The sequence below is a fragment of the Mytilus galloprovincialis genome, chromosome 3 (assembly GCF_965363235.1).
Source record: "Mytilus galloprovincialis chromosome 3, xbMytGall1.hap1.1, whole genome shotgun sequence".
Classification (NCBI taxonomy): Eukaryota; Metazoa; Mollusca; class Bivalvia; order Mytilida; family Mytilidae; genus Mytilus; species Mytilus galloprovincialis.
The window spans coordinates 66,280,616-66,293,768 of record NC_134840.1 but is presented as its reverse complement, the minus strand read 5'-3'; the positions used below and the strand labels follow the sequence as shown (position 1 = coordinate 66,293,768).

General features: G+C 32.3%; 2 protein-coding genes across 2 annotated transcripts in view; one reads left to right on the top strand and one right to left on the bottom strand.

Moving 5' to 3' along the window:
• Positions 1-5,304: 5,304 nt before the first annotated feature.
• The window catches only part of LOC143068669 (uncharacterized), a 15,706-nt gene continuing 7,857 nt past the window's right edge, over positions 5,305-13,153 (bottom strand). The window contains exons 7-9 of the mRNA XM_076242901.1: positions 12,240-12,395; positions 8,318-9,167; positions 5,305-6,849 (exon numbers count right to left, since the gene is read on the bottom strand). Of these exons, the coding sequence (XP_076099016.1) occupies positions 6,551-6,849; positions 8,318-9,167; positions 12,240-12,395 (1,305 nt within the window). The 3' untranslated portion in view covers positions 5,305-6,550. The remainder of the gene's footprint in view (positions 6,850-8,317; positions 9,168-12,239; positions 12,396-13,153) is intronic.
• LOC143068670 (uncharacterized) overlaps positions 12,498-13,153 on the top strand; it is a 25,718-nt gene continuing 25,062 nt past the window's right edge. The window contains exon 1 of the mRNA XM_076242903.1: positions 12,498-13,042. The gene's annotated coding sequence lies outside the window, so the exon portion shown is untranslated. The remainder of the gene's footprint in view (positions 13,043-13,153) is intronic.

The window sequence follows — 13,153 nt, the reverse complement described above, 5'->3', positions numbered from 1 at the left end:
GGAAAATAAGTCGTAATCAAATATTATTAATCAGTTATGACCCTTTGATAAATTGTAATGGAAAACCCTATTTCATTTGCGGTGAAGCTTTTATATATTGAAAATAAAAAAGAAAAAGAAAAAAAGTGTTTTTTTAGTTATTCCCTTGTTCCTTGTCCTTTGATAAATAAAATATGAAATGAAATGTGGATGGCGGGAAACATTGGATCTTTGTTCTTTACTGATTGAAAATAAAATTAGTATTTGAACCTAGATAGAAACGGGAATTCATAAGCCTAGGACTTATCTATTACAAATTGATTTTTTTATCACGTCGTTTACCATGTTGCAAGAAACGATATCAGGATATGGTGTTTTAGTTGTTAGTTGCTATAGTCAAATGAGAAGCCATCACTCCACTAGGTTCAATTTCAGATGAAACATGTCCACGGGTCTACGTATCAGACCTCTTCGCATGACGTAGACTTTTTTTTACGAACAAAAGTTAACTTGAAACTCTATTCTGCGATTCAACTATCTTGTTTACATAAACTAAAGTATCCTAAATGAACTTGAGACCAGGCATACTGCTTCGAAAATGACTGGACGTTATCCTTATATCCTCAGCCTTGTTACATTTGGATACTTTCGAGTTAAACTGCTGCTAATTGTTTTTTAGTCAAAATGATGTGGATGCTTGAGCATCTGAGCATACATGCAAGCTACGCCACTGGAAAACTTCATTGGCCCGAACTCTAAATATGGACAATTTTATGTTTAAGGCGTCTTGAAATCTTTTGACAGCTTCCCAAGTGTTAGTTTTTAACCTTTTTCAGCTGGACCAAATCACTACTTTCCTTTAATTAAAATTCTGAGCCCAAATTTTTTTACAGTGTAATTTCACCCCCCTACTTGCAACTTGAGGCATAAAACATGGAGAAATAAATTTGGAAGGGGTATAAAAAACATTGGCAAGTAACCCACTGTCAACACTAGGGACTATATTCGACGACAATTGTGGTCTCGGACTGCTTAAACCACGAAAATGAAATGTCAGATGACACCTACTGGTTCAACATGTACATTTTAAATCATTCCATACACCAAATATACTAGATCTTTTGCTTAAAGTATCTGAGATGAACTTGACCATGAACACTTATAGTCCAGTCGAACTATGTTTTAACCTGAAACTAAATGCAACAGTCATTTTTATATGACCGCAAAAATTTTTTTTGGTCGTATATTGGTATCACGTTGTCGTCGTCCGAAGAAATTTGGTTTTCGCACTATAACTTTAGTATAAGTAAATAGAAATCTATGAAATTTACATGTAAGGTTTATGACCGCAAAAGGAAGGTTAAGATTGATTTTGGGAGTTTTGGTCCTAACAGTTTAGGAATTAGGGGTCAAAAAGGGCCCAACTAAGCATTTTCTTGGTTTTCGCACTATAACTTTAGTTTAAGTAAATAGAAATCTATGAAATTTTGACACAAGGTTTATGACCACAAAAGGAAGGTTGGGATTGATTTTGGGAGTTTTGGTTCCAACAGTTTAGGAATTAAGGGCCCAAATAAGCATTATTCTTGGTTTTCGCACCATAACTTTAGTATAAGTAAATAGAAATCAATGAAATTTAAACACAAGGTATATGACCACAAAAGGAAGGTTGGGATTGATTTTGGGAGTTGAGGTCCCAAAAGTTAAGGAATTAGTTGCCAAAAAGGGGCCCAAATAAGCATTTTTGTTGGTTTTCGCACCATAACTTTAGTATAAGTAAATAGAAATCTATGAAATTTGAACACAAGGTTTTTGACCATAAAAGGAAGGTTGGGATTGATTTTGGGAGTTTTGGTCCCAACAGCTTAGGAATATGGGGCCCAAAGGGTCCAAAATTAAACCTTTGCTTATTGTTGAAGGCCGTATGGTGACCTATAGTTGTTAATGTCTGTGTCATTTTGGTCTTTTGTGGATAGTTGTCTCATTGGCAATCATACCACATCTTCTTTTTTATGTTTGTTTGATTTCATCAAAAATTGAATAATTGGGGTTCTTTGATATGCCGAATCTAACTGTGTATGTAGATTCTTAATTTTTGGTCCCGTTTTCAAATTGGTCTACATTAAGGTCCAAAGGGTCCAAAATTAAACTTAGTTTGATTTTAACAAAAATTGAATCCTTGGGGTTCTTTGATATGCTGAATCTAAACATGTACTTAGATTTTTGATTATGGGCCCAGTTTTCAAGTTGGTCCAAATCGTGGTCCAAAATTAAACTTTGTTTGATTTCAAAAATTGAATCCTTGGGGTTCTTTGATATGCTGAATCTAAACATGTACTTTGATTTTTTATTATGGGCCCAGTTTTCAAGTTGGTCCAAATCGTGGTCCAAAATTAAACTTTGTTTGATTTCAACAAAAATTGAATCCTTGGGGTTCTTTGATATGCTGAATCTTAACATGTACTTTATATGGGCCCAGTTTTCTAGTTGGTCAAAATTGTGGTCCAAAATTAAACTTTGTTTGATTTCAACAAAAATTGAATCCTTGGGGTTCTTTGATATGCTGAATCTAAACATGTACTTAGATATTTTATTATGGGCTCAGTTTTCAAGTTGGTCCAAACCAGAGTTCAAAATTAAACTTTGTTTGATATCAACAAAAATTGAATCCTTGGGGTTCTTAGATATGCTGAATTTAAACATGAACTTAGATTTTTGATTATAGGCCCAGTTATCAAGTTGGTCCAAATTGGGGTCCCAAATTAAACTTTGTTTAATTTCAACAAAAATTGTATATTTGGGGTTCTTTAATATATGATTAATCTAACCATGTATTTAGATTTTTGATGTTTGGGCCCGGTTATCAAATTGGTCCACATTGAGGTCTAAAGGGTCCAAAATTGAACTTTATTTGATTTCATCAAAAATTGAATTCTTGGGGTTCTTTGATATGCTGAATCTAACCATGTATTTTGATTTTGGATATAAGACCATAATAGGTAATGTCCAATTTAAAATTTAAAGTTTTTAAGTTTAAGTTCTTGCACCACATTCATTATGTGTCAGAAACCTGTGTTGTGTCAACTATTTAATCACAATCCAAATTCAGAGCTGTATCGAGCTTGAATGTTGTGTCCATACTTGCCCCAATGTTCAGGGTTCTAACTCTGCGGTCGTATAAAGCTGCGCCCCGCGGAGCATCTGGTTTAAGTTCTAATCTATAGCATTTAGCCCAAAATAATTACAGAAAAAAGTCCCATAAAATGTAACTTGAGGAAAACTCAAAATCAGCATTTTTAATTTCCTAAGGAAATGAACATTGGAAAGAGGAGATAACTCCGCAAAAATGAGTTTTTTTATGTCAGTTTTTGGTTGATTTTCATAAAATTCATGTAGAATATGATACTTTGTTGGGGTTACAAGTTTGATTTTGACTACTATATTATATAATCTTCTGCTCATGAAATGTACAAAACTGAAGTGTTATGGGTATATATATTTTTTTTGCACATTTTTTATTAAGGTAATTGCAAATTTTTGGCTTTGTGACCATTTTGAAAAAATAATGTAAAAATTTGGTATTGTTTATATCTGTTAGTTATATTTGTTCAGCATCTATCTTGTTTAAAGAAACTTTAAACCACAAAAAGAGATTCTCTACCTTGACTTGTTGAAAAATTTAATAAATGGTCAACCAATGAATTACTAAATCTAGGTTGTAGCTTGATAAAAGATATAAAGCACCTTGAGAGTTGTTTGAGAGTTTTATACTATAAAGGCAGCTAACATATCAAGAATTAAAACATTCTGCTGAATAGAAGCTTTAAAGTTATAATTTTGGATCAATTTTTATTGATATTTCTACCTTTTTTACAGAGTTATCTCCCATTTCAATACAAATCTCCATAGGAATTTTAAAATCGTGTTTATTTAGTCTTCCTTAAATTAGATCTTGTTGGACTTTTTCTGTGAATATTTGGGGCATAATGCTAAAGATTAAAACTTTAAAATGTTCTGTTGCAATTACTTTAAGGTTAGGGTCAAATTTATGCTAGATTGGCTGGACTATTAATCTTGTTCACTGACCCATAAAATGAGGCTGAGGTCAGGTAAAAAAGTTCTGACAGGTTTGAGGACCTTGTAATGTATGCACATACTAAATATAGTATCCTATTACTCATAAGAGAGAAATTAACATTACAAACATATTAACTTCTTTTTTAAATAGTCTGAAACATGAAAATGATGTCAAGAACAATAGACATATGACAGACCAAAACTTCATATCATAAGGCATCTAGGTTTTCAACCTTCAGCAAAATATAAAGCATGAAAGGAGTTAATTAAAGATTTCGTTGCCACCGATCACTATGCCTATGACTTTCTATTTGCAACAGAAGTCAGAGGATTGACACCAAAAGAAACTTTTTAGTGTTGCTTCTAACTAAAAAAAAAAAATACAACCAACGCTTAATACCATACAATGTTAATTTTGTTTCACGCTGGCTAATTTAAGAAATCTTCACCTTCAGTGCTTACAAGCACTTTGATTATAAAATACTTTATGTAATGGGAGTATAATGAACACATTGATATGGTAACATCCAGTGTTTTTGCCAATATAATGACGACCTTGAAATATAATATATCTGACTAGTTGAGAGAGAAGCATCTATAAACTATTTATACCTTGTATCCATCTAAAGTCATTCTGTTAAAATTTTGTAACTATTTCCATGTATTTGTGTATACCTTACAATATGCCAGTTTCTCGCAATTAATAATTCTTGCATATAAACTCACAGTCAGGTCTGAAGATGGCACGAAGGCAAATCTTTTGCCATTATCCATGCCAGGGGCAGTTCAAATTTCCTGCTACCTTATAGATGTATTGTTATTGTTTTCGTCTAGAAAATGCATGAAATATTTGCCACTGGCCCTTTGGCAAACAACAGTAAAGCGTCCAATATAAGAATAAAACTAAAGTTAAAATTGACAAGTTGTTTCAGATGGGAATCTTAATTTAGGATGACATAGGCTAAATGGTGAGAAAGGCTTTCATGAGTCACTGAGCAAATGCTTCTGATAATATTTCAATGTATACTGTATACCGAGTGGAAATTTAAAGTCGGTATTACACTGTGAATTTTACATCACATAAATTACTTGTACTGGGCCATGCAACACTAGTAATGAAAACAGCCAATAGCTAACTCTCCAATATAAGGCCTGATCTGTATCAAAATTCTAACATGAAAAACAACCCAATTAAGCCAACTTGTCCCATGTCTGTTTAAATACTAAAACATACAAACAAAACATTCACATATTCAACAATTTTTTAATAATTTCCAAATTCAATTCTACAAACTGTATAAATATAACTACAATAAAGATAAACAATAAATAAGTATATCTGATAGTAAATGTAAATTTCAGATCACAGGACAATCTTATGCCAATAGGGGCAATGTATAGTACATATATGTATATAGACATTGTATATTTATTTACTCGGACTACAATACCAATATCAAAAATATATTTGCAATGAAAACGAAATTAAACATGCAAATCTTGTATTGCACAAACAAACCCATGAATACTTCAAACATTATGCTGGAATATTAAGGTCCTTATTTGACCCAAAATATAGGCCAAATATTGAAAATCAACATATACAGTTTAATAAACTGTTGAAAGTAAAACATCTTTAAGTTAAGGAGGCTCCTAGGTATAAATCAATTGTTTTTTCTAATATAGGATTTTGCTATATTTTTTTATAAATGAACTTTATCATATACTTAAAAGAAAATTGAAATAAAAAAATTAGGTCACCGTTCATTTAAGCTCACAATCTGCCTCTGGAAGAAGCATACATTTTTGTTAATGTCCTTTTTTTGTGTTGAACTAATAGGAGAAAAAGAGGTAATATCAAAATAAAAAAATAACCTAATTACAGAAATCGCTTAAATTTTACAATTATTTCGTTTATATACAGCTTATTTGAAAACAATAATAAAAAACATAGGTCACCGATGAGTTAAAAAAGATATTTCAAATTTAATGCCAAAGGGAGATAATTTGGGAATTTTCCAATGATATAAACATTTTAAAAGTCATCTGGGGCCAAACAGAATCAATTTTTTGGGTTGTTTTTTTGTACCATATCATTAAGTAATAACTAATAGTGTAATAAATAAAATTTGTGATGAAAAAATAAAAGTTTGACTTTTTGCTGAAATGTTTGTACCCAAGAGCCACCTTAATTTGCATTCAGGAAATTGAGAAAATTTATTACATCAATACATGCCATGTGTAACTTGTAAAGATTACACATTATAAAGTTTTTTAGAAGCAATATTACCAGTACATGTACACTTACACAGGATTTTCAAATTAGCACCATCATGAACAATTTGTATTATTTCTCAATTTTTTATTTTTGGATTTCTAAAAACACCTAATATAACGAAAGATTATTTATCTTTCTAAAAGAATGGGTTTGGGAGTCACCCCCTTCCAAAATAATTCCAAAAATCCTTAATAATGAAACTTTCAATACAACACATTACTGAGATCCTTCTAATTGTAAATACTGAAAAACAAGAGGTAGGCATATGACGTCTGTCTCAGACAACATTGAATGAAATGTGTCATAATTATCATTGTTGTAAAGACATTCTCGACAAACTTCCAAAATTTCGTCTAATTTTTCTTCTCCAAATATATCCCCAAGTCTCTTGAACACTTTGTTTTTTGCTGTATTTGGTGACTGTAAATAGTCCTGCAGGGACATGTATAATGCTTTGTTGATATACTTAGACATCTCTTTATCAGCAGACGACGATGTGTCCTTAGCATTGACTGCTGAAAAGACATCATATAGTATTAGCAACTCATTAGCATTCAGAGAAAATATGCATAAATTAATACTGTAAATTCAGAAATTATTACCAGCTTATTATTATAGTGAATAATGGGACTGGGTGAGTATCGCAATAATTCAAACTCGATCACATTCTGAAATCAGACACATAAATTTGTATTCACCTTTTCAAGTTTATATCACAATAATATTTCTCACATGAGAAAAAGTTTTGTTTATTTAAGAAATAATTCATGGGGGCTTGAATATATCATGATTTTACCACGGGTTGGCCCTTTATGACAAATATTTTACCCCTGAGCGATAGCGAGGGGTAAAATATCGGCATAAAGGGACAACCCGTGGTAAAATCTAGATATATTCAAGCCCCCATGAATTATTTCGATTCTGATAGGACACATACGGCAATTCTTTTGGATCGAAGCGCTCTAGGTGTAGGCAAATATTTGCCGTTCCCATAAATAAACGCACTAATAAACTAGCGTAAAAGAACAGAGCAAACTGCATTAGTGACATGTTTAAACTATTTAAAATAATGTATTTAGACAGTTTTGGATGAATTTGAATGATAATTTATTTATATGTCTTATATGATGTACAATAAAGGGCTTTTGCCACATTTTAGCATCATTTGTGTATGTTTCCTTGTGATGATTTTCGGATTTACAAGCGTGTATTTTCCCGTAAAATGCTTACATTCTAACGTCATTGTTCTATGACGTCGGGTATCTCATTCATAAAAAAGCATATGACGTGGGAGTACAATCGGAACAGCACTGGCAATATATTCATATTTTACCACGGGTGTGTACTCAAAGCGTTTGAAGGACGTCATGTTAGAATAATTCATATCCACTGAATCAAATTGTACTAGTGTTTGCAAATTGTGTTGTTCTAATTTAAAATGTTAATAAATAGAAATTACCACCTCATAATGTAGTACATGACATTTTAAATAGAAAAGAAGATGTGGTATGATTGCCAATGAGAAAACTCTCCACAAGAGACCAAATTGACAGAAATTTTCTTTTTAGTTTCTACTTTCTTTTATTTAAGGTGGTACCAAACACATTGACTTAGTGAAATTTGATTCGTTTGATTTTCATAAAATTTTGACAAAATATTTACTTTGATCCTTTTTATACAAAAATATAAAAAATTTCAAAGCCATTGAACCATATACCTTTTCGGGAAATTTTCATTGGGTATATAGCAGTTTGACAAAAACTAATTTTGATAATTGAGAAGTTTAGTATTTCTTTAACAATCGAATGTGATTTAAAGGTTTAGCTGGTTTTTACAGAGTTATCTCCCTGTAGTGTTTAGATATTCCATTAAACATGCTTAATTTCAAACTACCAAACAATTCATCCTTTTATAAACTTTTTAACATTTTCTCCTGAACCATATGCTGGGCACTACCTTAAGATTAATATTTGTATTCCTTACCAGAAATTGAATTATCAAGAGATCCAGAAGGAGGTTTTTTCACTAAAAATGTTTCTGATTCTGATTTTTTCTTTTTATTTAAGGACGATGAACTGTCTCCCACATTTAAGCTTTCCTTTTCATTCCTGATGGCATCATAGGAGCATGACCTTCTGATAGTCTTTGGATCTTCTGCGGCAGGGTTAGGTACGACTAAACAACCTTCTGACCCAGAAACTCTACGATAATTTTTGTCTACTGTAGGCCTTCTTTGAAGTTTAGCAGCGGTTTTAGGACGATTATCAAATCCAGATTTTTGTTTATTCTCAACAGATTTTCTTCGGTCATTCCCTCTACATGCCTTTGGACCATTTTCAATTGATGCTCTTTTGCCACTTTCAATTGAAGACCTTCTACTATTTTCTACAGACTCTCTTCTACCTTTTTCCAGGGACACTCTTCTGTTTTCCTTGGAAAACTTCAAATTACTTTCAATTGAAGCTCTTCTACTGTTTTCAACTGAATGCCTTCTACTATTGTCTATAGATTCTCTCCTACCTTTCTCCAGAGATATTCTTTTTAAATTACTTTCAATCGAAGCTCTACGATTATTTCCATTAGACATCCTTCTACCATTTTCCATTGGACCTCTGAAACCACTTTCAACAGATGTTCTTTTAGCTACATTGACAACAGTTTGCTGACTTTCCTCCAGGGAGGCTAACACCAAGCTAGCATCACTGAATACTTCATCATCAATGCTATCATCAACAGTGGTATTTTCTTGTTCTTTATTGCTGTCAGAAGGATGCGACGACTGTCTACTTTCTCTTTCAATATTTCTGTATAAAACTGATCTAACACATTCTTCCTAAAAGGAAAAGGTGAAAAGCAATTGAGAAACCAACTTATGAGAGAAATATTGCATAAAAAAGTCCTCTAAATTACCACAGAATGAACCGGATATGTTCTGTAAAACTATATTCTGTCTTGTTTATTTTTGTCAATTTTGTAATAAATTCCTAAGAAAAACTTGAAGACTCATCAATTCGGTCCTGTAAATGCCAAACCCCAATTTTTATGATTGCTGAAAAAAAAGAGCCAAATTTATATTTTAAATTTCACTGAAACATTTGTGTGAAAAATTCTCATAAAAATCAAAATCCCTATATAATATGTAATAGTTATACCAAAACAGACTACTGTAAAGTGGTGAGAAATATAATCTTATTATCTCATTCATGGCCATGAGATAAATGTGTACAAAATTATGTCAATACAAAATGTGTATTTCATTAATAATTTTAGATAATACATGAACAAACATATTTTCTGATGAAATTGCAATTGAAAGGTTGCCTGTTTGAATACACTTTTTAGAACTGCCAGGAAATGTGATGTCATAAATTGAGTTTCAATAAAAAAAATTATCTAAGCACATCTTGTGTATGCATATGTCTTTAGGGCTATTCCAGTAAAAATTATCCAGGGGGGGTGGAACGCCACTTATTTTTTGACCCCCCACCTATGGAAAAGATTAAAAAAATACACCCCCACCTAGAACATGTATTTTCTTCCAAGACCCCCTACCTAGAGAAAAAAAATAAAAGTTAGCTAGTTTTTTTAAAGTATACAAAAATGTTGCATCCTGTCAAATAAATGTAAAATTTGTTGGTTTATCTATTTCAGTGCATCCAAAAAGGGAGGGCCCTCTGGCCCCCCCTAAATCCGCCTCTGGTCTCAATGGCAATCATACCACATCTTCTTTTTTATACTAGCTATGTTGCTATTAAAATATAAAATGAAACATGTAACAATGTTATGGAGCAGCAGACGACAGATGCAACATGACGGCAATAGCTCACAGTGACCGAAAAAGGGGGGTGCGATTTTAATTATGGCCCATTTTATTTTTAAAACTGTCAATAACATTTTCAGGTACGACATATTCTTCAGGTGGGGAAACTGGTTGGCACCAACCATTTGATGTTTCAGAGTTTAGTTTGAGCCATAAAATATTTTTGGTAGGCACAATGTAATTCTTTTTTTATTTTTTGTATTTCTCATATACATTTTTTTTCAATAGGCAAATGTTGAGGAAGATGATATACTCTCCTGTGTAACAAGGCCATATTTTCCCGCAAAAATTAGGCCATTTTTTTCCTTCAATACCACCCACGCAACATGCGCAATAAAAGTCTAATTGTCTGTGCCAAATATAAATATTTTTTTATGGACCGCATAGTTTGGATGTCACCCACACATATTTTTTTGTGGGGAGACGGTATACAAGGGAGAGGATACTTGAAGTTGTTATAAACTGTATGCAATAAAATATTATTTGGGACAAAAATTGCAAAGAATTGGCCAGTCCACCTTATTATAAGGACATATTCTTTGCAAGGAAAGAGATTTAAGTACAGCAAATTCTGCCATTTCAATTTCAATGAATATACAATAACTTCTTCCAACCGCAACAAAATTTAAGTTAACCTTTCTTTACAATGTTTAAACTGGTACTGTTGCCTTGTTCATGTTCATGTTGGTTTTTTTTACATTAAATTTGGGTCTTCGTCGATACCATACTTATTCCAGAAGTTCCGTATCAGAGGACATTTCAGGCAATTCCTCTGCACTTCTTGTATCATTATATCTTCATCACGGTGACAAGAATAACAGTATAGAGTACCATTAATTCATAGAACAAAACAAAAAATCGCTGAAGAAGTCATGTTTACAAAATGTCAAAATGAGCCAAAGACCAAAAAATAACAAGGACAGTTAAGCGTCTTTTATGGAGACAAAAACTATATTCCTAAAAAGTCTTTGGGGTTCTTCAATCGAAATAATAGCAAGCTAAACTAAATGAGATTATTATAAGGGCTAAATCTCGTCTGTACTAGCCAAATTTAACAAATTTAAAGTTGTTTATAAAAAAAATATATATCATGAATGATGGTTAATTACGTTTTTTGGGTTATCAGTTAGACCGCATGGTTTTATTATTACATTAGGAAAACACCCGAGACGTGAAATCGCATGGTTCTATTATCATAGGTAAACATCCGAGACGTCCCAAAAATATATAGGTGCTCCTATTATTGGAGGAACATTACACAGTTGTGTACACACACATGGCGGCATGGAACACGATTGGAAATTCATTTGACGATATCTAAACGTTTCGAAACGAAGTGAAAAGTATCGTGCGCCACGTGGGCGCTTACATTTGTCACTGTATGCGCCATTTCTTGTCAATATGCGCTATAGGCGCAGGGGGCACGTCCTTCCCGATCACTGGTTTGACAAGAACACAAACGGACGCTTAAAATTAGTGGTCTGCCAACTTTATTTGCAGTCGGATGACCTTTTCAGGAGAATCTTCCTTCATAATAGGGGGAACAATATGTTTAACCTATCATTCAGAAACCCCCCACCAACAGAAATGAATTTAAATCGGGACCACCACCCTCCAGAATACAATTATGTTGATAACCCCCCACCTATGGAAAAAAATATCGTCGGCGTTCCGCCCCTCCTAGGTAAATTTTACTGGAATAGCCCTTAACATAAGTAATCAAATTATTTATTTGTTTATTTTTGAAACATTTTCTGCCAACTTGCGGGTTTCAAATTAAATAATTATATGAAAACAATTTGTTCGTGATGGCATGTTTCATGCCATTTTTTTTTTGTAAACTCTAATACTTGTAGAGTAAAACTATGTTTGCACTGCTTGCCTTGTTTGTATAAATGTTACATGAAACTCAAGCATTGTAATGAAGATTGATATCTGCAAACTATATAGGCATGCATAGTTACACTTGTAAATATTATATTTAAATTTGACTGAATTCTATCCTAAATACTATTGTACAATATACAAACAAAGCAAACAAGCTATAAACCAAAGTCTAGCATTAGGATTTTAACTCTACAGTACCTTAAATTGTTTGCATTTGTCTTGCTCATCTGTTGATACAGATGATCTTTGCTGGGAGACAATTCTTTTTATCCTTGGAGTAGCCAATGAAAATCTACGGAATTTAGGATATTTCACTTGATAGGTCTTATTACCAATTAGCCGCCTAGGATCTATCTACAAAAGAGAATATTTTTATATTTATAGTTGCTTTAATCAAATAAATTGCACAACTTTTAGACAGCTGCTTGGATATGATAGACATTTCTATCCAGTTTTCAAAAAACTATTTTATTGATACCTAAATACTATGTTCTGAAATGAAAGCCAGTGATCAAAATTATGAATTCTAAGTACTGTGTTCTGAAGCTTACTGATATTTTATCATTGCTTTTTAAGATACTTAACCTAGATATATTCCAGGAAAAAAAACAAACACAAAAGCATACAAAACTGATTTTCATGTGCACAATACATTTCTGGAATAGTTTTTTTAACATGTTCACTGAAACATAAATTTCTGTCCAAAACATTGAGCTTCTTTGTTTATCTGACTAAATTTGAACTCTTTGTTTGGCATGTTTGGTGTCTTTACTTTGTTTTTTATTGGCTTGCTGTCTCATTGATGTATTACCCCATATCTCATTTTATTCATACACATTGTTTTAGCAGTTAAAATTTACATTTGTATTTCTGGTAACAAAAATAGTTATTATTTTTTTTTTAGATGTACTCTTGTGATATACATGTAGATTTCAAGGCTCGAGAAAATTAACAACTTTCCAGCTGAAAGATGTACACCAATTTCAACCACTACTATTATTGTAAGGCTGTAACCCGTCAACATAAAGATAAGACCAAACAACAAAATTTCAACAATTGTTGACACTGCAATACCTTTAACAGCATATCTGTTATTTAGTAACTATTGACCA